This window comes from Anolis carolinensis, chromosome 1 (genome assembly GCF_035594765.1).
Source record: "Anolis carolinensis isolate JA03-04 chromosome 1, rAnoCar3.1.pri, whole genome shotgun sequence".
Classification (NCBI taxonomy): Eukaryota; Metazoa; Chordata; class Lepidosauria; order Squamata; family Dactyloidae; genus Anolis; species Anolis carolinensis.
The window spans coordinates 341,034,958-341,052,880 of record NC_085841.1 but is presented as its reverse complement, the minus strand read 5'-3'; the positions used below and the strand labels follow the sequence as shown (position 1 = coordinate 341,052,880).

The following is a 17,923-nucleotide window of genomic DNA, read 5'->3' as shown; positions in this document are numbered from 1 at the left end:
GCAGAATAGAGGGATTGCATGACTTCCCTGGATCTAGACACTAGGCTCCGATTTATGCAGGCCAAAATCTCATTGGCTTTTTTTGCCGCTTAAGCGGCTGAGGGGAAAAAGGAAGGGGCCTGAGGCTGTTAGGAATGGTGGGAAGGAGCACTTCAACGTCCAAAACACCCGGAGGGAGGCCACAAGTTTGCCCACGGGAGAAAGGCCGCATCAAAACAAAAGGCAAGACAGAAATACTCGGGTGATGACGTCAGCAAAGGCCGTCCTGAAGCCTCCCGTATCCCGACATGCCATTCGCGCGGGGACACGTTACCTGAGTGGCTGGGAAGACTTTCCAGCCGCCCGCTCTCTATGGTAAGCCGGGAAGTGTCATGGCGGCGGTTGAGGTGGCAGCCCGGCTGAGAGGCCCCACCGCCGCTTGAGGAGCTCAGTCGAGGCGTTGCATGGCGGGCTTTCCCTCTAAAAATTGACTACCGACCGGCTCCTCTGCTGGAGGCTCATTGGTTGAAGGAGGAGCCCGGAGCAGACGGTATAAAGCGGCGCTGGGAGGCCGGGCGAGCGCTGTGGTGGCTGCCTCAGCCCTCAGCGCCCCTCAGCCTGCCTGTCACCATTTCTCTCTCTGCCTCTCTCTGGGTCCTGAGGGATGGCGTCGTGGCTCGGCGGCCTGGGCGCGGGGCTGGGCCAGTCCCTGGTGGGGCAAGTGGGCGGCAGCCTCTCCACCCTCACCGGCCAGATCTCCAGCTTCACCAAGGATATGCTGCTGGAAGGCGCGGCGGAGGAGGAGGCAGGTGAGAGGAAAGGCAGGGGAAGGGGCCCACAATGGGAGAAGCAGGGTCCTCTCAGAGTCGGGAGGTCCTTCCTCATGTGCTGTGGCCCGCACCCCACCTGCATTGTCTGTAGCTTTAAACAGTTCTTGCCCTGTGCATGACGCAGGACATGCCGGGCAAGCATAAGGTACAGATGCTGAGTTGTTTGTTCTGCTCCAGAATCACACAAAAGTGAAGGGTTCTTCTAGGTCAGGCATGGGTAAGCATCGGCCCTCCAGGTGTTTTGGACTTCAACTAACAGCTGGTAGGTGGCAGGTAGGCTGTTAGGGATTGTGGGAGTTGAACTCCAAAACACCTGGAGGACCCAAGTTTGCCCATGCCTGTTCTAGGTAGTGCCATTTAGCCAAGTTGTCTTTTGATCTGCCAACTCCACTTCTGAGACTGACTGTTCAAGGACTTCCAGTTGGCCCATTCTTGATTTGCCCCTTTATCAGTGGTTCTCAACTTGGGACCCCAGATGTTTTTGACCTTCAACTCCCAGAAATCCTAATAGCTGGTAAACTGGCAGGGATTTATGGGAGTTGTAGGCTCAAAATAAATGGGGACCCCGAGTTGAGAACCAGTGCCCTGGAGCAAGACTCTGGTAAGGGGCCATCCAGTTGGAATTTCCTGATTTTTATGCCCACATGGATATTCTTGTTATTGCTGAAGGAACACTGAGAGGAGTGGTGGTTCTCATGAAACTTTTCCTTGATTTAAGTCAACTGGGAGGAGGAGGAAACTGGGAGTTTCCAGTGAAGCACCCTCAAATCAGGATGCTGGCCACAAAGACGTCACATTGAGGAAGGAGCAAGCTTGTTTTCTGCTGCTCTAGAGCAGTCATGGGCCAACTTCAGCCCTCTCTCGAGGTGTTTTGGACTTCAACTCCCACAAATGAGTTGAAGTCCAAAACACCTGGAGGGCCGAAGTTTGCCCATGCCAGCTCTAGAGACGAGGACAGGGAGCAGTGGATTCAAATTGCAGGAAAAGTGATTTCACCAAAACATTAGGAAGTGCTTCTTGATAGTAATATCTCTTCAGCTATGGATAATGCTGCCTCGGAGAGTGGAAGAGTCTCCTTTTTGGTGGCCATCTGTAGGAAATATTTTGATTGTGTGTTCCTGCATGACAGGAGGCTGGACTGCATAGTCCTCTGGGGTCTCGTCCAACTCTATGATTCCATGACAGGGAAGAAGCTCCATCAATTTAAGATGTGGTGCTGGGAGGAGTTTAGAGGATAATGTGAACTATTAAAAAGAGAAATAAATGTGCCCAACATCAAATCAAGTCTGAATTCTCCCAGACTAAGCTAAGGCCTTTTGTCAATAGCATGAGAAGACATGGTTCGCTAGAAAAAAAGGTAATGCTTGGTAAGGTGTAGGGCAGCAGAGATAGAAGATGATCATATTCCAGATGGCAGACTTAATCAGGATGTCAGGGCTCTCAGCAGGTCTTTTGGTGACCTGGTAATTCAAAGATCTCTCATTTATCATGTCATAAGTTGATATTGGCTTGAAGATAGGTAACAAATTTTGGGGGTGATAAGAGGAGGAGAAGAGTGTCCAAAATATGCATATAAAGTTGAATCAAGATAAGATTCAAAACTGGATCAGTTATTCTAAAAGCTTGAGAAGAAGTTGTTTTTAACCTGGGAGAGATTTATTGTATTGGCTTTTTTAAAAAAATGAAGAGTGTTGGACTGTGATGTGGCTAATCTGGGTGTTAGTCCTGAATGAATCATGCAATTTCCTGGATGATCTTGGACTAGCCACCGTCTCCCTTTCAACCTATTGGGTTGTTGGGCATTATAGAGGTATAATAAAACTATAAAATCTCACTTAAAAGGCAGAAAGAAAGAACACTGAATCCCTTCAAATTGCAGTCACCTTTACAAACTGAAAATTGTTGTCAAAACATTCAGCATGCTAAAATAACATTTAAAAGAACAAAATCAATACAGCAGGAAGATCAAATTGTATAAAGCACTTGAGATGTCTGGCTGAGAGTGAAAACATTCAGCTGCCTACCAAAAGGCAGCTAGTGATGAGAAGTGGCATTTGGTATGGCATTTTCACAGAAAAGGTCCCAGTTTCTCTATTGGAGAAAGAATTAGGTATTTGATTCTTGATAGATTTTCACATAGGTTGAAGGGTTTGACAGTAATGCGGATGTTTCCTAAGGTACCCTTTTCCCAAGGTTTGAAATGTGTCAAGGTGAACCACTACAAGGAATTCGGGGCTGTAATGCAGACCCAGAGGCACCCAAATGTTTGTGTCCCAATATCCCCTCCCTTCCAGAATTCACCATAACCCCTAGATCAGTGGTTCTCAACCTGTGGGTCCCCAGGTGTTTTGGCCTACAACTCCCAGAAATTCCAGTCAGTTTACCAGCTGTTAGGATTTCTCGGAGTTGAAGGCCAAAACATCTGGGGACCATAGGTTGAGAACCACTGCCCTAGGGGATGAGACGGTGAATTTGCCATATTTTCGTCCTCACTAGGTTCTTTTGTCTTCAGGTCATATTTTCCCTAGAAGTACTTTCCATTTTCAGACTTGCATTTTGAACTGAGCTCAAAAACTAATTGGTGTTCTTGCGGCAGTCTGCACTACATGCTTGGAACTGCTCCTGGTTTGGACTAAACAGTGTTATTTTATGAACAGTCTCCTTGCATTAACCAGTCAAGTTAGGACAGGGGAAAGTAGTAAAGCTGTAACACAGGAAAGGCTTCAAGTTCTGGTCAGTATTAGAGAAAAGGGATAACTGATCTGACAAGTCTCTTACAAAGTGGGCATAGAGATAACCAAGGAAAGTGTAGCGAGCTGTATATAAAATGGGCTAGCAAAAATGACATGTCTTAAACAGGCAGAAGTATTTTTCAACTGTGCAGAGCTACCATTTGATACAATTTGTTGTCTATGTGAATAATGCAAGTGTGTTTTTCAGCTGCACAGATCTATTTGATATAACTTATTGTCTTTATTGCTGAGGTAGCGAACTTGACTGTTCTGTTATTTTTTGCATTGCAGCTCCCTAAGTCATTCACCATTGGGTATTCTGACAAGGACTGATAAGAATAAGCAAGCAAAAAATGGAGTACTGCAATTACTCATGCCAGTTTTAGAGCATTCTCATTGTTAGTTGTGAGCTTTGTAAATTTCCTTCTTTATAGTGTCATGCATTCATATATTTTAGCATTAAATATGTATCTATATGGAATTATATCCCATTTATACTCAGCAATATATATATATCTGAGGAAAAAGCATTACATGGCAGTACTAAGTAATGCTCAGGTTCCACTTTAAAGTTCCCCATAGATAACTGCTGTGAGTTGATTTTCAAGCTTGCTGTAATGTTGCCAACAAGTTTGGTACATAAATGTTGCATGGAGTAATTGGCAGCAGGACTCCAACAACTAATATAGTAAACCTCTCCTTGTGCCTATATGAGATATATTTGTACTAACAGATCTTTTCTGTTGTGACGTGTAATTTCTCAATTATTACAGAATGTTAATGTGGCAAAGGACTCGGATCAGAAATCAGTTTTACAAATGACAACATCAGTACCCATTGAGTCAGTGTTGTGTGGAGAATCTTTGTGAAATTTATGCATTATTTGGAGAAGAAAATAAGGATTACCTCATCTGAGAACATTTTTCATTGTGGACATGCAGAAGGCAAAGTTCAATTGTTGCGTTAAAAGTTTTTTGCAGCCACTGTGAAAATAAATTCCAGGGATTACATGTTCTTCAAACTAAGTATGATAACAAATACAGTCTAAAATGACTCCCTGACTTGTGTAAAATATGCTAATTTTTAAAAGGTTTAGTACATTGGTTGGAATTTAAAATATGTGGTGACTTTATCCAACATTGGATTTTGAGATAATAAACTATAAGTGGTGATAGCAATGGGCTTTTGCTGTAGTTTTCGAAGTTTTAACTTTCAAATGAACCTGTGAATGTTTTGGCCTTTGTTCTGACAGAAGTTCAGTATTGCCTAGTATTATTTAAATGCAATGAGTAATTATTTTACATAACGATAAGGTAAAATTCCTGCTTTGACCTAGATTATTTTGAATACAGTAAGAACCATGCAGTTACATAAAATTGATTTAATATCTTCCTGCCTTGTTTGCATGAGCACATATAACAAAACAAAAACAGAAAGTTTACTGTGACATCAAAGCTTAAATTTATTGAGAATTGCTCTTGAATAACGTGATTTCTAAACTGGCAACAAACCATGTTTTATGAATTGATCTGTTCTAGCTCAATGACTTAATCTATGACATTTATTTTTTGCTTTTCATTATGGCAAATATCAACAAAGTAGTTCTACTGCCAGTATGGCTTTCACCAGCAGAAATTAGAGGGAGCCCAATAATCCTTCATATCCCCCCCCCCCCCAAACAACCTAGTCCAGGGGCCTAGGAAATCTTACAGAATAATTTTTAAGGAATCATAAAGATGGGTAGAATAGAAGAAAGGTACATATCATTAGTATGAAATTAACAAACCAAAAAAAATCAAAAGTAAATACACAGCTTTTATAGCATACTGCTTGTCCACAATTAGAAATGCATTATTGTCATTGTTAGTCAAAGCAACTGTTTTAATGAAATGGAAAATAGTATTTTTAAAGTGATTTAGGTTAGGGTGCCAATGGCCAAAGATTAGGGCAGTGGCAGTCTCGTAACATTTGAAGGGCACAAGTAGCTCAGCCCAATTTAAAGCATTTCAATTTCCAAGAAAAGAAATTTGGTACCCTTGCACATACATAGCCTAAGGTTTATGTAAAGGAAATTCAGTATTAGGTGGGCCAGCCTTTCAGAGTTACGTTTGAAGAATCTGAGTCCCTTATATATTTGTTTTCATTTTGAATCCTAAACATATGGATTTTGAAGATTTTCTGTGGCTTTTTAAATTTAAAAAGTTTAGGAATTCAGTCTGAGAAGGACATTTAAAATCTTTTAATTGCTGATTTTAAAAAAAGTAATTGCCAAAGGTATATCAATAGAATACAGTATTATGAGAATTTCTTGTTTTGTTTACTTTCCCTTCTTTACCCTTTTTTCAGATACTACAGCAGGCTTTCCTGTATCCAATTCTGGTCTCAGAGATGTAGAAAACATTCTTGCAACACTGAGATCAGAGGTAAGACAGTAGGCTGGAAAAATTGAGCATGTTGAAAAAAATACACTTCTAAGCAGAAGTGGATGTTGATCTATCAGGACTGCATTGATTCAAAATTTCTCCATGGTAGGGGTTTGGACTGGATGACCCTTGTGGTCTCTTCCAAATCTGTTATTATTTTTTCATAAGTTTGACGGCTTTGGCATATTTCCAATATAGTGCATGTTGGGCTGCATTGATTTGGAGAGTTTTGTTTTTAAAATATTCAGTTACTTTTCTTTTCTTAGAATGAGAGGTTGAAGAAGGTCTGTAGTGACCTGGAAGAAAAACATGAAGCAGCAGAAATTCAAATAAAGCAGCAGTCTATAGAATACCGCAATCAACTTCAGCAGAAAGAGGTACAAAATGGTATAAAGAACGTTTAACAACATTACCGTGTCTTGGTCTTTTATTACATTTTTCATGTCGTAAAATACAATTTCAGTTGAGGTGCCTGGAACATAGTGACCACTACCTAGCCCCATCATTACATGTATTCTGACCCACAGAGCAGTTGATGAGTGTATGGGTGAAATTATCTGACTTCCTGCCCTTGAAAGTTTCCCCACCCCTTTTGTAGAACATCAAAACCAAATTGCATGTTTGATTTGTTGAAAGGAGCATTGAAACCTGGATAAGAAGCAGTCTCTTTTCTTAGATGGGAATACAGTAGAGTCTCACTTATTCAGCATTCGCTCATCCAACGTTCTGGATTATCCAATGCATTTTTGTAGTCAGTGCTTTCAATACATCGTGATATTTTGGTGCTTAATTCGTAAATACAGTAATTACTACGTAGCATTACTGCACATTGAACTACTTTTTCTGTCAAATTTGTTGTATAACATGATGTTTTGGTGCTTAATTTGTAAAATCATGACCTAATTTGATGTTTAATAGGCTTCTCCTTAATCTCTCCTTATTATCCAACATATTTGCTTATCCAATGTTCTGCCGGCCCGTTTTTGTTGGATAAGTGAGACTCTACTGTACTTCTAGCCAGTTTATATGTGCATGTTCACATATGCTTTGTGTCAACTAGCAAGTATTAAAAAATGTAATCCAATTCTAAGATGTTGCTAAAATGTGATAATTTTCAGAGATTGCGTGTCGCGCCTTACTAAACTTCCCATGTCTTTTTTCCATCTATTTAGGTGGAAATCAGCCATCTTAAAGCTAGGCAGAATGCACTACAAGAGCAAATGCAGAAGGTACAGTCAGCTGCTCAATCATCACAGTTAAAAACAGATGTCTCTTCATCCACCAGTACATCAGCTTCCTTTGTTCCCATGGTTAGACATAGTCCTTCCAGTTTTCAAGGGGATGACATGGATTTTGGAGATGTAATCTGGTCCCAGCAAGAAATAAACAGACTGTCCAATGAGGTTTCAAGGCTGGAATCTGAAGTTGACCATTGGAAACAAATTGCACAGGTTGGTCACTTTTCTTTGTAGATGATATGTTTATACATTTATAATATGCCTGTTTTATGATGCACCTGTAAAGAAAATTTATAATAAGCAATTCCATGTTCCTACTAGCATTTTGAATTTTGTCAGGAACAAATAAGTCCTAATTTAAAATTTGAATGTAGAGATATATGGTACACCATATTTCTTTGATTCTAATATTCACTTTTTCCTACATTTAAAAACAGCTCTAAAATAGGGTGCATCTTAGAATTGCAGGTTCTTTTTATATATACGTACATTCATATGTGAGTGTGTGTGTGTAGCTTTTTTCTTACAACTGATGACATTTTAGAATCAAAGAAATACAGTAAGTATTATTATAGCTGCCTGAGTATAGAAATTTGGTGATAACTCCCTTCTTCATTTTTGAACCAGGTAATGCTTATCAGTGTAGTTTGCAGAAGAAGTCTTAGAGTTACATCCCACTATCTTTCAAACCTGAGTTGAGGCCTCTGGAGGAACTAGGCATTTTAACCCAAGCCCTCAAGTGCTCTGTAAAGTACGAGCTTGCTTCAAGTGTTGTGGTTTTGTATTGGTGGCACGTCAACACAAATGGCATTGATATTTGTGATTGTGACCTTTCAGCAAGAGGATATTGGAAGCAAACCTGCTGTATATATTTTCATAGGATATACTTTTTAAGAATACAAGTAAATATTTATTCTTAAAGTGTTTTTATTGAATACTGCTTCATTTCCTTTTGCTTATGAAATGCTAAGGCTAGAAAGTCTTAAGTTATTTCCTAGCATTCAGGACACTTAATAGAATCATCCCATTCTTGAACCTTTTGGCTTTATTAAATATTGTCCAGCTATGGATTATAAAGTCTTATGAAAATACAGTTGTTTTTAGTGCTGCTGCATGACTTTCAAAATATTGTTGTGGCTAGACATATATGAGCATTTATTTTTGCTCTTTTGTTTAGTTTTCCAAGCCAGAAGGGGCAAATAATGTAGATCAGAGTGAAATCTGCAAACTGCAAAATATTATCAAGGTAAGACCACTCTTTTAATAAACCTGCCATTTCTGTGCATTTGCTATGCCTTTTCCCACCTCTGCTATATAAAACATTCATGTGTGCAGTTCTAAGATGGAACAGTTTGATTACGCATAAAGATCAATATAAATCCTGTTAACTTCAGAATACATTTTCCAGATTAATTATTAGTGATTTTGTGTTTTTTAAAAAGTGTAACTTGCCTAAGCGTTTTGGTCATGACCTCAAGGGGATTGCACACAATATTGACAGACATCAGACGTTCTAGGCCTTATGTAATTCCCATGGATTTTCAAGCCATAAAGAGGAAAGATTCTGGGTTGGCTGATGCAGAATGTGAAAAATTATGCCATATTGGCAGTCTATAGATTCAAAGCCACTTTATTACTTTAGGAACATAAAACTCTGTTATCTCTAACTTGGTTTGGTATAAAATTACATGTTGAGAATCCCTTATCTGCAAATCCAGAATACTCCAGAATCTGAAATTGCCCACATGGGTGGCAATTTCAGAGATACCTTTGCTTTCTAATAGTTCATTGTAGACAAACTTTATTTCATGCATAGAATTAATATAATACAAAATTATCTTCAGGTTATATGTATAGGGTATATATAAAACATAAATGAAATTCATATTTAGATTGGGTCCCATCTCCAGGAGATCTCATTTGTACATGCATGCAAATATAGGCATTCCAAAGTGTGAAAAAATCTGAAAACCAAAGCACTTGTGGTCTCAAGTATTTTGAATAAGAAATACTCAACCTGTCTTTGTTTGTTACGTTAGAAGTGCAGTTTATTCAGAAAACAATAACATTGAACTTACTTTTTAAGATTTTATTTTTTCCTTATAAATGAATCTATAATTATGATGTCCTGAATTCTAAGAAGCCTCTTTCATTTTGCTAGCTTATAATTATCAAACAAAAAAACCTCTTTAAGTACAAAGATACCATCACACTCACTGAAACAATATTATTTTGGCTCCATTGGTGCTCCATAGAAAGCCAGTATGGTGTAGTGGTTTCAGTGTTGGGCTATAGCTCTAGAAGACAAAGCATCTTATTCCCGTTTAGGCAGGAATATCTGTTGTGTGACCATGGGCAAATCACTTTCTCTCAATCTTAGGAAGGCAATGGCAAATCCCCCTATGACAAATCTTACTGTGAAAAGGGTTACTTTAGTGTTGACATAAGCAAAAACAACACAGTGTCAAGCAAACATAAAGCATTGAAACTTGGAGAATTTCAAGAATTAAAACCAAGAATTACAACATTCTGCTACATCAGTGATTCTCAAGGTATCTGTTGTAAGGAGCTTACATTCCCACTCCATCCCCTAACATGGCAGGAAGACATAATTGATTTGTGGCCATTGACAACACTGTTATTTCTGCCTTGGAAATTCACCATGATGTGGTAGTTATTGGTTTATGCACCAGGACCAATCTCCATTCCACAGAAGAAGAAGAAAGTCTGTGCCCTTCCCCTCCACCCCCCTGCTCACCAATACCTTCACATTTCTGTCCTTAATACAGATAAATTTGGTTGTGCTATCTGGATAGGATTTTTTGAGTTCTTGCCATGTCTAGAATGAAGCAATAGGGTGTATTTTCACTGACATTTGTTTGTGGATAATTTTTCTTTAAAATCATATGCTAATGTAGGTGGATTGAGCAGTGCAGACTTGTCTTCAACTATCATTACAAATTTTAGGAGCTGAAACAGAAGTTGAGTCAAGAAATTGATGAGCACCAGCATGAGCTTTCAGTATTGCAGGATGCACACCGGCAAAAATTAGGAGACATAAGCCGACGTCATAGAGAAGAACTGGGTGAATATGAGGAAAGAATCGAAGAACTTGAAGATCAAATACAAAAAGGTGTTGCTTATTTTGCTTCATTGGGAGTTTTCAAGTATATCTTCATGTCTGCTGCATTTTCCTTATTTTCCCCATGATATCTACAAGTTGTACCAAAGCAAGAATCTCATGGTCCTCCAGATTTTGTTGAACTGTAAGTGTTAGCATCCTCAGCCAGTATAGCTGATAATGAAGGGATGCTAGGAAATGTAGTCCTACCATATCTGGAGATCTTTATTATTCCCATCTTGGTCTGGATCTTCTATCATCTAGAAAGAAAAAGAACATTTTTCAGCATAAAGATAAATAAACTTTATCATCTTCCTCTCACACGCCCCCCCCCATTCTGTCCTAATATAATTTGAAAGATAAAACTTACATAGTTTTCACAAGAATTACAATTAAGTAGCCTTAAAATTTCTTCCTCAATTGGAAAATAGAAATTTTCTTTTTATTTGTGTTTTGCTAGGCACTTGTGTTTTTTCCACCAGCCCTTTTAAACATTTTTAGTTCTTAATCCATTGTTTTCTAGCTTGATTAATCAAGATGGTTATACTAGAAATTCACAATCACCAGACAGGGTGGTCTTTATTTAGAAATGATGAGAGCTGGGAAATACTGATGTAGTAGTATTTCCAACTTCCAAAGTCTGATCAGTATCAGCTTTTCTCAAGTGCTGGGAGCACACTGTCTACCTACCAGGGTGTTGGTAGTAAATCCAATTCCTGGATTTAGTTATCATATAGCTACATTATCTAACATGATATTTTCTGCTCATAAGAGCTATAAAAGTTCCTAAACCTTTTCTGAGGTATCCTAATGAGAGGTTTGTCATATATTAAGAGTAACCATTATCAGCCAATAGCCTGCAGTTTTGACATTATTGTAATCATGCAAATGTTTCAAGACATTCAGAGCAACATATTGGAGGAGGTTGAAAAGAGATAGTCCCTTTTTATTCTCATAACCATGTATAAGATTGGCCTGGGTATAGTGGCTAAACCAGGTTACCTAATAAATTATGTGATCAATTTGAAATTTTTGTCAAGATCTCACTATTCAAAATCTGAACTTTTTTGATGGGAGGGGAGTGGTTTCTTCTGAATAATTAAAACTAGCTTCAAACTAAGCTTTCTCAATAAGGTAGTCATCTGGAATTTGAGCTGTTTTTCCTCATTATCTCCGGTCGACATAACTTGCTACTGGGGAAAATGATCTTCTGGGTCTCATGCATTTGGAAAGTTCCCAGCGCAAAAAACCTGTCCTATATAAAAGGTTCCAAGGATCCAGTGAATTAGTCTCAACCTGTTTTTCACAGCTGTCTAGTGGTAGCTCCTGTTTTACAGCTTTAGCAGGTTACTTCATAGAGCATTAATTCCTAAGTGATGACTTTATGCACTGGTAGATTAATGCACTCCATAGTTGTATGAAATAGAACTATACTAATTGGTTAATCTTGTAGGTAACAGGCTAGAGGGGCAATTTCGTCCCCTGTCATGCGGTTTCCTATACCCACTCGTACTCCCAAAATCTTCTCTGGTTGTTTCAAAGGCAAATTTCCAGTACAGAATAGTGGCCTTGCAGGCTGTAAGGGGGAGGAGGGATGGAGCCAGCCTGTCTCCTCCTTCTAGTGAGAAGATTCCAGTGGATCTTCCACCAACAAAAAGCCCATCAGTTTGTGGAGGATCAATTCTTAATCTAATTACTTACACTTTTGCACAAAAACATCAAGAGTACTGTCATATTTCTTGTGATTAATTATAATTATATCTGTAACTGCCTCAGTGAGCTCAGAATGGTATTTGTGGTTTTACTCTTTCTCATTTAGTCCTCACAGCAACTCAAGAGAATAACTACTTTCATGCACAATGAAGCTAAACCTTTGATCAAATCTGGAATTTATTTCAAGGTCTTGGTATAATCTCAGCTCAGTTTCTTCTCTGTGACCCCAAGAGTAGGATTTGTGAGAACAAGGACTAGTTCTGGGCTTCAACATCAGTTCAGTTTGATTAGATCTACCTTAGTGGCTTGAAGGGGAGGCATACACCGACCTACATGAAAGAGAATTTTTTGTGCGTTGCTGTCTCTATTGTCTGCAGGCTGCAAGTGGTTTCAAGAGGAAAGTCCGGGTATGTGGCAGTGACAGGATAGAATTTGTACACTTGCTTACATGCAATGCTTACATCCAGTCTATTTTACATGATGTCACGGACTGGGAGAAGATTGTTTCTAGATTGTTGACTTCTGCCTTCCCATTTGGAAGGTTGTGGATAACTATTTGTTGAGAGCCAAGGACTTATATGTTATTAGCAGCTTCTCACTCACGTAGATAGTAACCAGAAATGATAATTAGTTATAATTTAAAATACCTTTAGATTTCTTTAAACCCAGATTTTTCATTTCTAATGCAAAACATCCACAAACAAGAAATAAAAACTCTTAGATACAGTTCAGCAGTATTAATTTGAATTATTTAGTTTTATGGTCCTTTTCATCTCCAAAATTGCTTTTTTCAGACTCTTTGATTATAACAGTTGCCAAGAAAAACTATTTCTTCCTTTACAGTTGGTGCAACCGTTGAAACATCTTCTGAACATGATGTGCAGCACAGTCCATCTGAGTTTACAGCACCACACTTGAAGGACATGCAGGATAAAGTAAAAAGTTTAAGTCAGCAATTGTCTTCAATAGAAGAAGAGAACAATAATCTCTTGAAAGAACTTGAATCGGTAAAAATGGGAAAAAGTCAACTAACACAGGAACATGAAAGACTAAAATCTGAATTCACTAAGCTCCAAGCATCCATTACCAAAGAACAGGCTGATTTGAAAAAGCAAGAGGCAGTCTCTTATAATTCAACAGACTCACTTCAGCCAGAAGTGCTCCGACTACAACAAGCCCTCCTTGGTATGAAGACAGAGGGAATTCCATATTTTTCTATATCTCTTTTCAACATGTAAAGACTAGAGATGTAAAAATTCCAGGAATTCTGAGGGATGGGATTTTTTTCTGTTTTTTTTTCCATTAAAAGAATGGGAAGAATTGAACAATGCAATATTAAACACACACATCCTTTTTACAGATTTGATGCCAATGTGTTTAATATTATATATACATTTTATTTACCATGAAGTAATCATTTTTATGAGTTCAATATTTTCAGAATAGAATTACCAATGCAAGTTATTTTTTTGATTTGGGTCAGAGGGCTAGAAGGTCCTAAAGTATAAGGAGCACCAAAGTTATCAGGAAATTTGGTTTGCCCGCTTGAGGAACAGGCTGTCCCCCCCCCCCCACACACACACACACACACACAACCCTCTATAAAAGCAGAAAAAAGATCAATATGAGTAAAACAGAAATATTTTGGCTATACTAGTTTTCTATAGTGTATAGTGTCAAGCAGCAATACTTGACTTCAGAAAAAGAACCAAGGCCACAGATTATAGTGATTTAATAGGTAGGTAAAGGTAAAGGTTTTCCCCTGACGTTAAGTCCAGTCGTGACCGACTCTGGGGGTTGGTGCTCATCTCCATTTCTAAGCCGAACAGCCGGCGTTGTCCGTAGACACCTCCAAGGTCATGTGGCTGGCATGACTGCATGGAGCGCCATTACCTTCCCGTCAGAGCGGTACCTATTGATCTACTCACATTTGCATGTTTTCGAACTGCTAGGTTGGCAGGAGCTGGGACTAACAGCAGGCGCTCATTCCGCTCTCGGGATTTGAACCTGGGACCTTTCGGTCTGCAAGTTCAGCAGCTCAGCGCTTTAACACACTGAGCCACCACCAGGGGCCTGATTTAATACTGTATCTTATGTAAAAATCTTCCAGAAATGAATTGGGGTTCATAAATACATGAAAACCTTTATTTTACTTATTTATTGTTCTAATAGAAAATATTTTTTCTTCCCCCAAAATAGATGGTAGGGTCAAGAAGGGGAGGGTTCTTTCCCCTTCTCCAGATTATTCCACTTTTTCAAGATCTTGCATCTATAGGAAAGGCAATAGGAAGTTTTATCTTCCAATAATTTCCCGTCAAGCTTCCATAGTATTCAAAATTAAGGGGCTGCTACCTGAAAAGGGAAGTTAGGAATATCCCCAGAGTGAGGGGATATGTTTTGCTTTTATGAACATTTAAAAAGTGTGATTTGCTACTCAATGTTTTCTTAAAAACCACTGTTCTCCTACCACTTCTCTCATGTCGCTTAGATTCCTAGCTCACATTTCAGTTACTTCTTCATAAATGAGATACATTCAAGTGATCAAAAATAAATGCATTACTTTTTCGTATCAGTAGTATTGAAAGTGATTTTTAATATTATCTTTTTCTTTACTTGAAATGACTGTATGCTAAAGAGTGCAGCCTTTAGTGCTGCCTTTGTTTTTTTGCCTTTGTGATTTAGGATGACCCTCTTAATATCAGATTCTGTCTTTATTTTCCCCTAAGAGAAGTAACTTATTAATCTATTGTTTTTACAGATGCAGAAAATGAAATAATACGACTGAAAAGAGCAGAACAGGTAAAGAGATTGCCAATCTTAAAGAAAGATGAATATTCTTGAAATAGTATCTACTACCCCATCTGTACAAGCAAACACTTGTGGATGCATGCAGGGGAATAGCTATCCATATGCTACTGAACTCTGTCCATGTTTTTGGTATATATTTATAAAGCTGTAAAAATGTGATGTTTAAAAGACCAACTGACTCGTGCTTGCCTGGGTCTAATCAGTGTTCGGATCCTCTAGCTAACCAAAGACTGGGCCCTTCTCCACTACAAATGTTATTTAACATAACATTGCTAATCTGATTCTTCTGTGACTGTTGCAAAAAGTCATATATACACTCTAATAGAAAGTCCATACGTTTTCTATTTAATTTCCATATAATGTCCCTGCCTACAGTCTCCCCCTACATCTATACATCTAGGGTGTGTCTAATGTTGTCATAAGTTAGTTTTAAGGTGCCACACATCTCTCAATTGTTTTTGTTACTCCAGAGATTTGCATGTTTAATCTCTGGATTGCTACATATAGCATTTTTTAAAAGCTGTTGAGAGAAGTATTTCCAAGACCATGATTTACAGTTTAAGTTGGTGATACATTGTATTACCTTCTAGCATTTGTCATTTGAGGGCCTGTCTTGGAACAAGCCAAAGAATTAAAATGGGAAATTTGTTAGCTGCACCAGAATTTTTCCCATAGCATTTCCAATTTCCTTGTGTCATTATGAGACTCCAGAAATCAGAGATCCTCCAGATACCAAGAATCAGTGCATTACACCAAAGAAAAGGCTTACATGACAGATGTAAATTCTCCTCCCGCACCTGGTTACTGCTGTAGAAAAGCCATCTGTCGGCCAACATTTCTATAATCAACTTGTTTCTTCTCTCATCACTGTCACCCTCAGAAGAAGGAGCCTAGAAGGGATGGTCATGTATATCTATTGCAGCAAAAACAAGAGTCCAATTTGTCTTAAAGACAAATTATTGTGACATAAGTTTTCATGGCCTTTTAGTTCTCAGAAAACATCAATTTCAAATTTGTGGTCTTCTTTTTAAATGGTAGCCTAGTATTTATGACTATACCCAGATTGATTTCATCCTTTTGAATTTAGGATATTTTTTTCTGTCTCAATTAAGGAAGGATTCCAGAAAGAAGTGGCAGCTTTGCAATCTAATGCTAATACATGTGAATCCACTGAAGAACAGAATATAGTGTTAAATCAGTTAAGACAAGATTTGGAAAGAAGGCAACAGGAACTTGATGAAAGCATTGCTGAAAACAAAACTCTAATAGGAGAACTAGAAGAACTGGACAAGCAGAATCAAGAAGCTACACAGGTTATATATTCAATTAACCAAATGGGAAGGAAATAATATGTTTTGATGTTTAAGAACATTGAGTTGATATCCTGTTCAGGAGTTATGATATAGTAAGCTGAACAAAAATATAATAACAGCTGGGGATTCACATTTATGTTCATGAATAAGCAATCATAACCTCAAATACTTACCTTAGCAGCCAGGCAGAGCCACCACTGAAGGGTATCTGAGGCATTTGTGGTCAGAATATTGGGGAATGTCTCTGCAGCCCGGGCCTGTTTGCGGAATGTTATAGGCTAAGCAGTTGTAATAGGACCCCAAGGTTCTCAGAGTGGAAAGTGTAGGGAATCATGCAGATAGCTCAATTTTGCTGTTGTGTTTTTAGTTTCTAGTTTTGCTGGTGGTATCAGCACATAGCTCTAATAAGAGGAAGTCATAAGTTGCTGATTAAGTACCTGTAGCTGATTAAAACATTATTAGCAAAAGGTATATCAGCAGCCTTTTAGTGAATTTAGTTCTGATGGCATACCAACAAGAATTATTGTTTGAATCCATTTTCATTTTTACTGTGTACATATAATTCCTTCAGTAAAACATCCACATCACAATAGAAATTAAGGCTTGACCAAATAAGAGAGGCAATCATTTTAGACACTTATTACAAAAGATTTCAAGACGAATAGAGGGGAGAGGTTATTCATGGCGTACACCAGTGATTCCCAAAGTGGACGCTACCGCCCCCTGGTGGGTGCTGCAGTGATCCAGGGGGCGGTGATGTCACCTATTAGGGGGCGGGGCCAGGGGAGGGGTGGGGCCTCTTCCCAAGTGCCAGAGACAGGGCTGAGCACCTGAGGTGCCTGTTAGGACACAGGGGGCGGGGCTAGAGGAGTGGGTGTGGCTTCTTCCCAAGAGCCCGAGACAGGGCTGAGAATCTACCTCTCATGAGAGGCCTTTTAGGACTAAAGGGTGGGGCTAGGGGCGGGGCCTCTTCCCAAGAGCGCAAGACAGGGCTGAGCCTCTGGGTATAGAGATTCAGCCCTGTCAGGCACTTGGGAAGAGGCCCTGCCCCTCCTCTAGCCCTGCCCCCTGTGTCCTGGGAGGCGCCGCAGGACAGGGATAGAAGCTCAGCCCTGTCTCAGAGCTCATAACTCCGCCCATCCCAGATCTGGCCGTCCATTTCTGGCCCCGCCCACCTCCCCCTTCCAGCCCTGCATCTTGGACTAGGGGAGAGGCTCAGCCCCGCCCACCTCTTTAAGCCACGCCCCCCTTTCCAGGCGGTGCTGAGTAATATTTTTTCTGGAAAGGGGGCGGTAGGCCAAATAAGTTTGGGAACCACTGGCGTACACAAACCCTCTTCACCAGTGCCCCCTCCCATATAATACTGAATTTTGATAGCAAGAAAAATCCATCACATTTTTCAATATAGATATATATATATAGGGAGTGCAGTGCACCATGGCAACAAAATGTATTAGTTTTAAGAATTCTTATTCACCCTTCTCTTCAAAGCAGGACATAAGGACTTACTTTTTTTTCCTATTGATATGTCTAGGTTGAAAGTGCATATCTTCCTCTCTTATGAAGGTGATGTACACAAAGCACCAAAGCTTATTTATAACAATAAACTCCTGGATGTTCAAAGTGAGGTTTATATTGTTAATTATCTCATTGCTAAATAATCCTAAGGTATCAGAAAAGAGGCACAACCATTTTATTTCTATTATATTACTTGATTTATACCCCACATTCTCCCAATCTGTGACTCGAGGCATCTTACATAACAA

General features: G+C 39.2%; 1 protein-coding gene across 1 annotated transcript in view; it reads left to right on the top strand.

Moving 5' to 3' along the window:
• Positions 1–362: 362 nt before the first annotated feature.
• The window catches only part of trip11 (thyroid hormone receptor interactor 11), a 46,332-nt gene continuing 28,771 nt past the window's right edge, over positions 363–17,923 (top strand). The window contains exons 1-9 of the mRNA XM_008113504.3: positions 363–788; positions 5,888–5,964; positions 6,231–6,341; positions 7,137–7,415; positions 8,380–8,448; positions 10,170–10,335; positions 12,880–13,221; positions 14,795–14,835; positions 15,957–16,157. Coding sequence (XP_008111711.2) covers positions 644–788; positions 5,888–5,964; positions 6,231–6,341; positions 7,137–7,415; positions 8,380–8,448; positions 10,170–10,335; positions 12,880–13,221; positions 14,795–14,835; positions 15,957–16,157 — 1,431 coding nt within the window. The 5' untranslated portion in view covers positions 363–643. The remainder of the gene's footprint in view (positions 789–5,887; positions 5,965–6,230; positions 6,342–7,136; positions 7,416–8,379; positions 8,449–10,169; positions 10,336–12,879; positions 13,222–14,794; positions 14,836–15,956; positions 16,158–17,923) is intronic.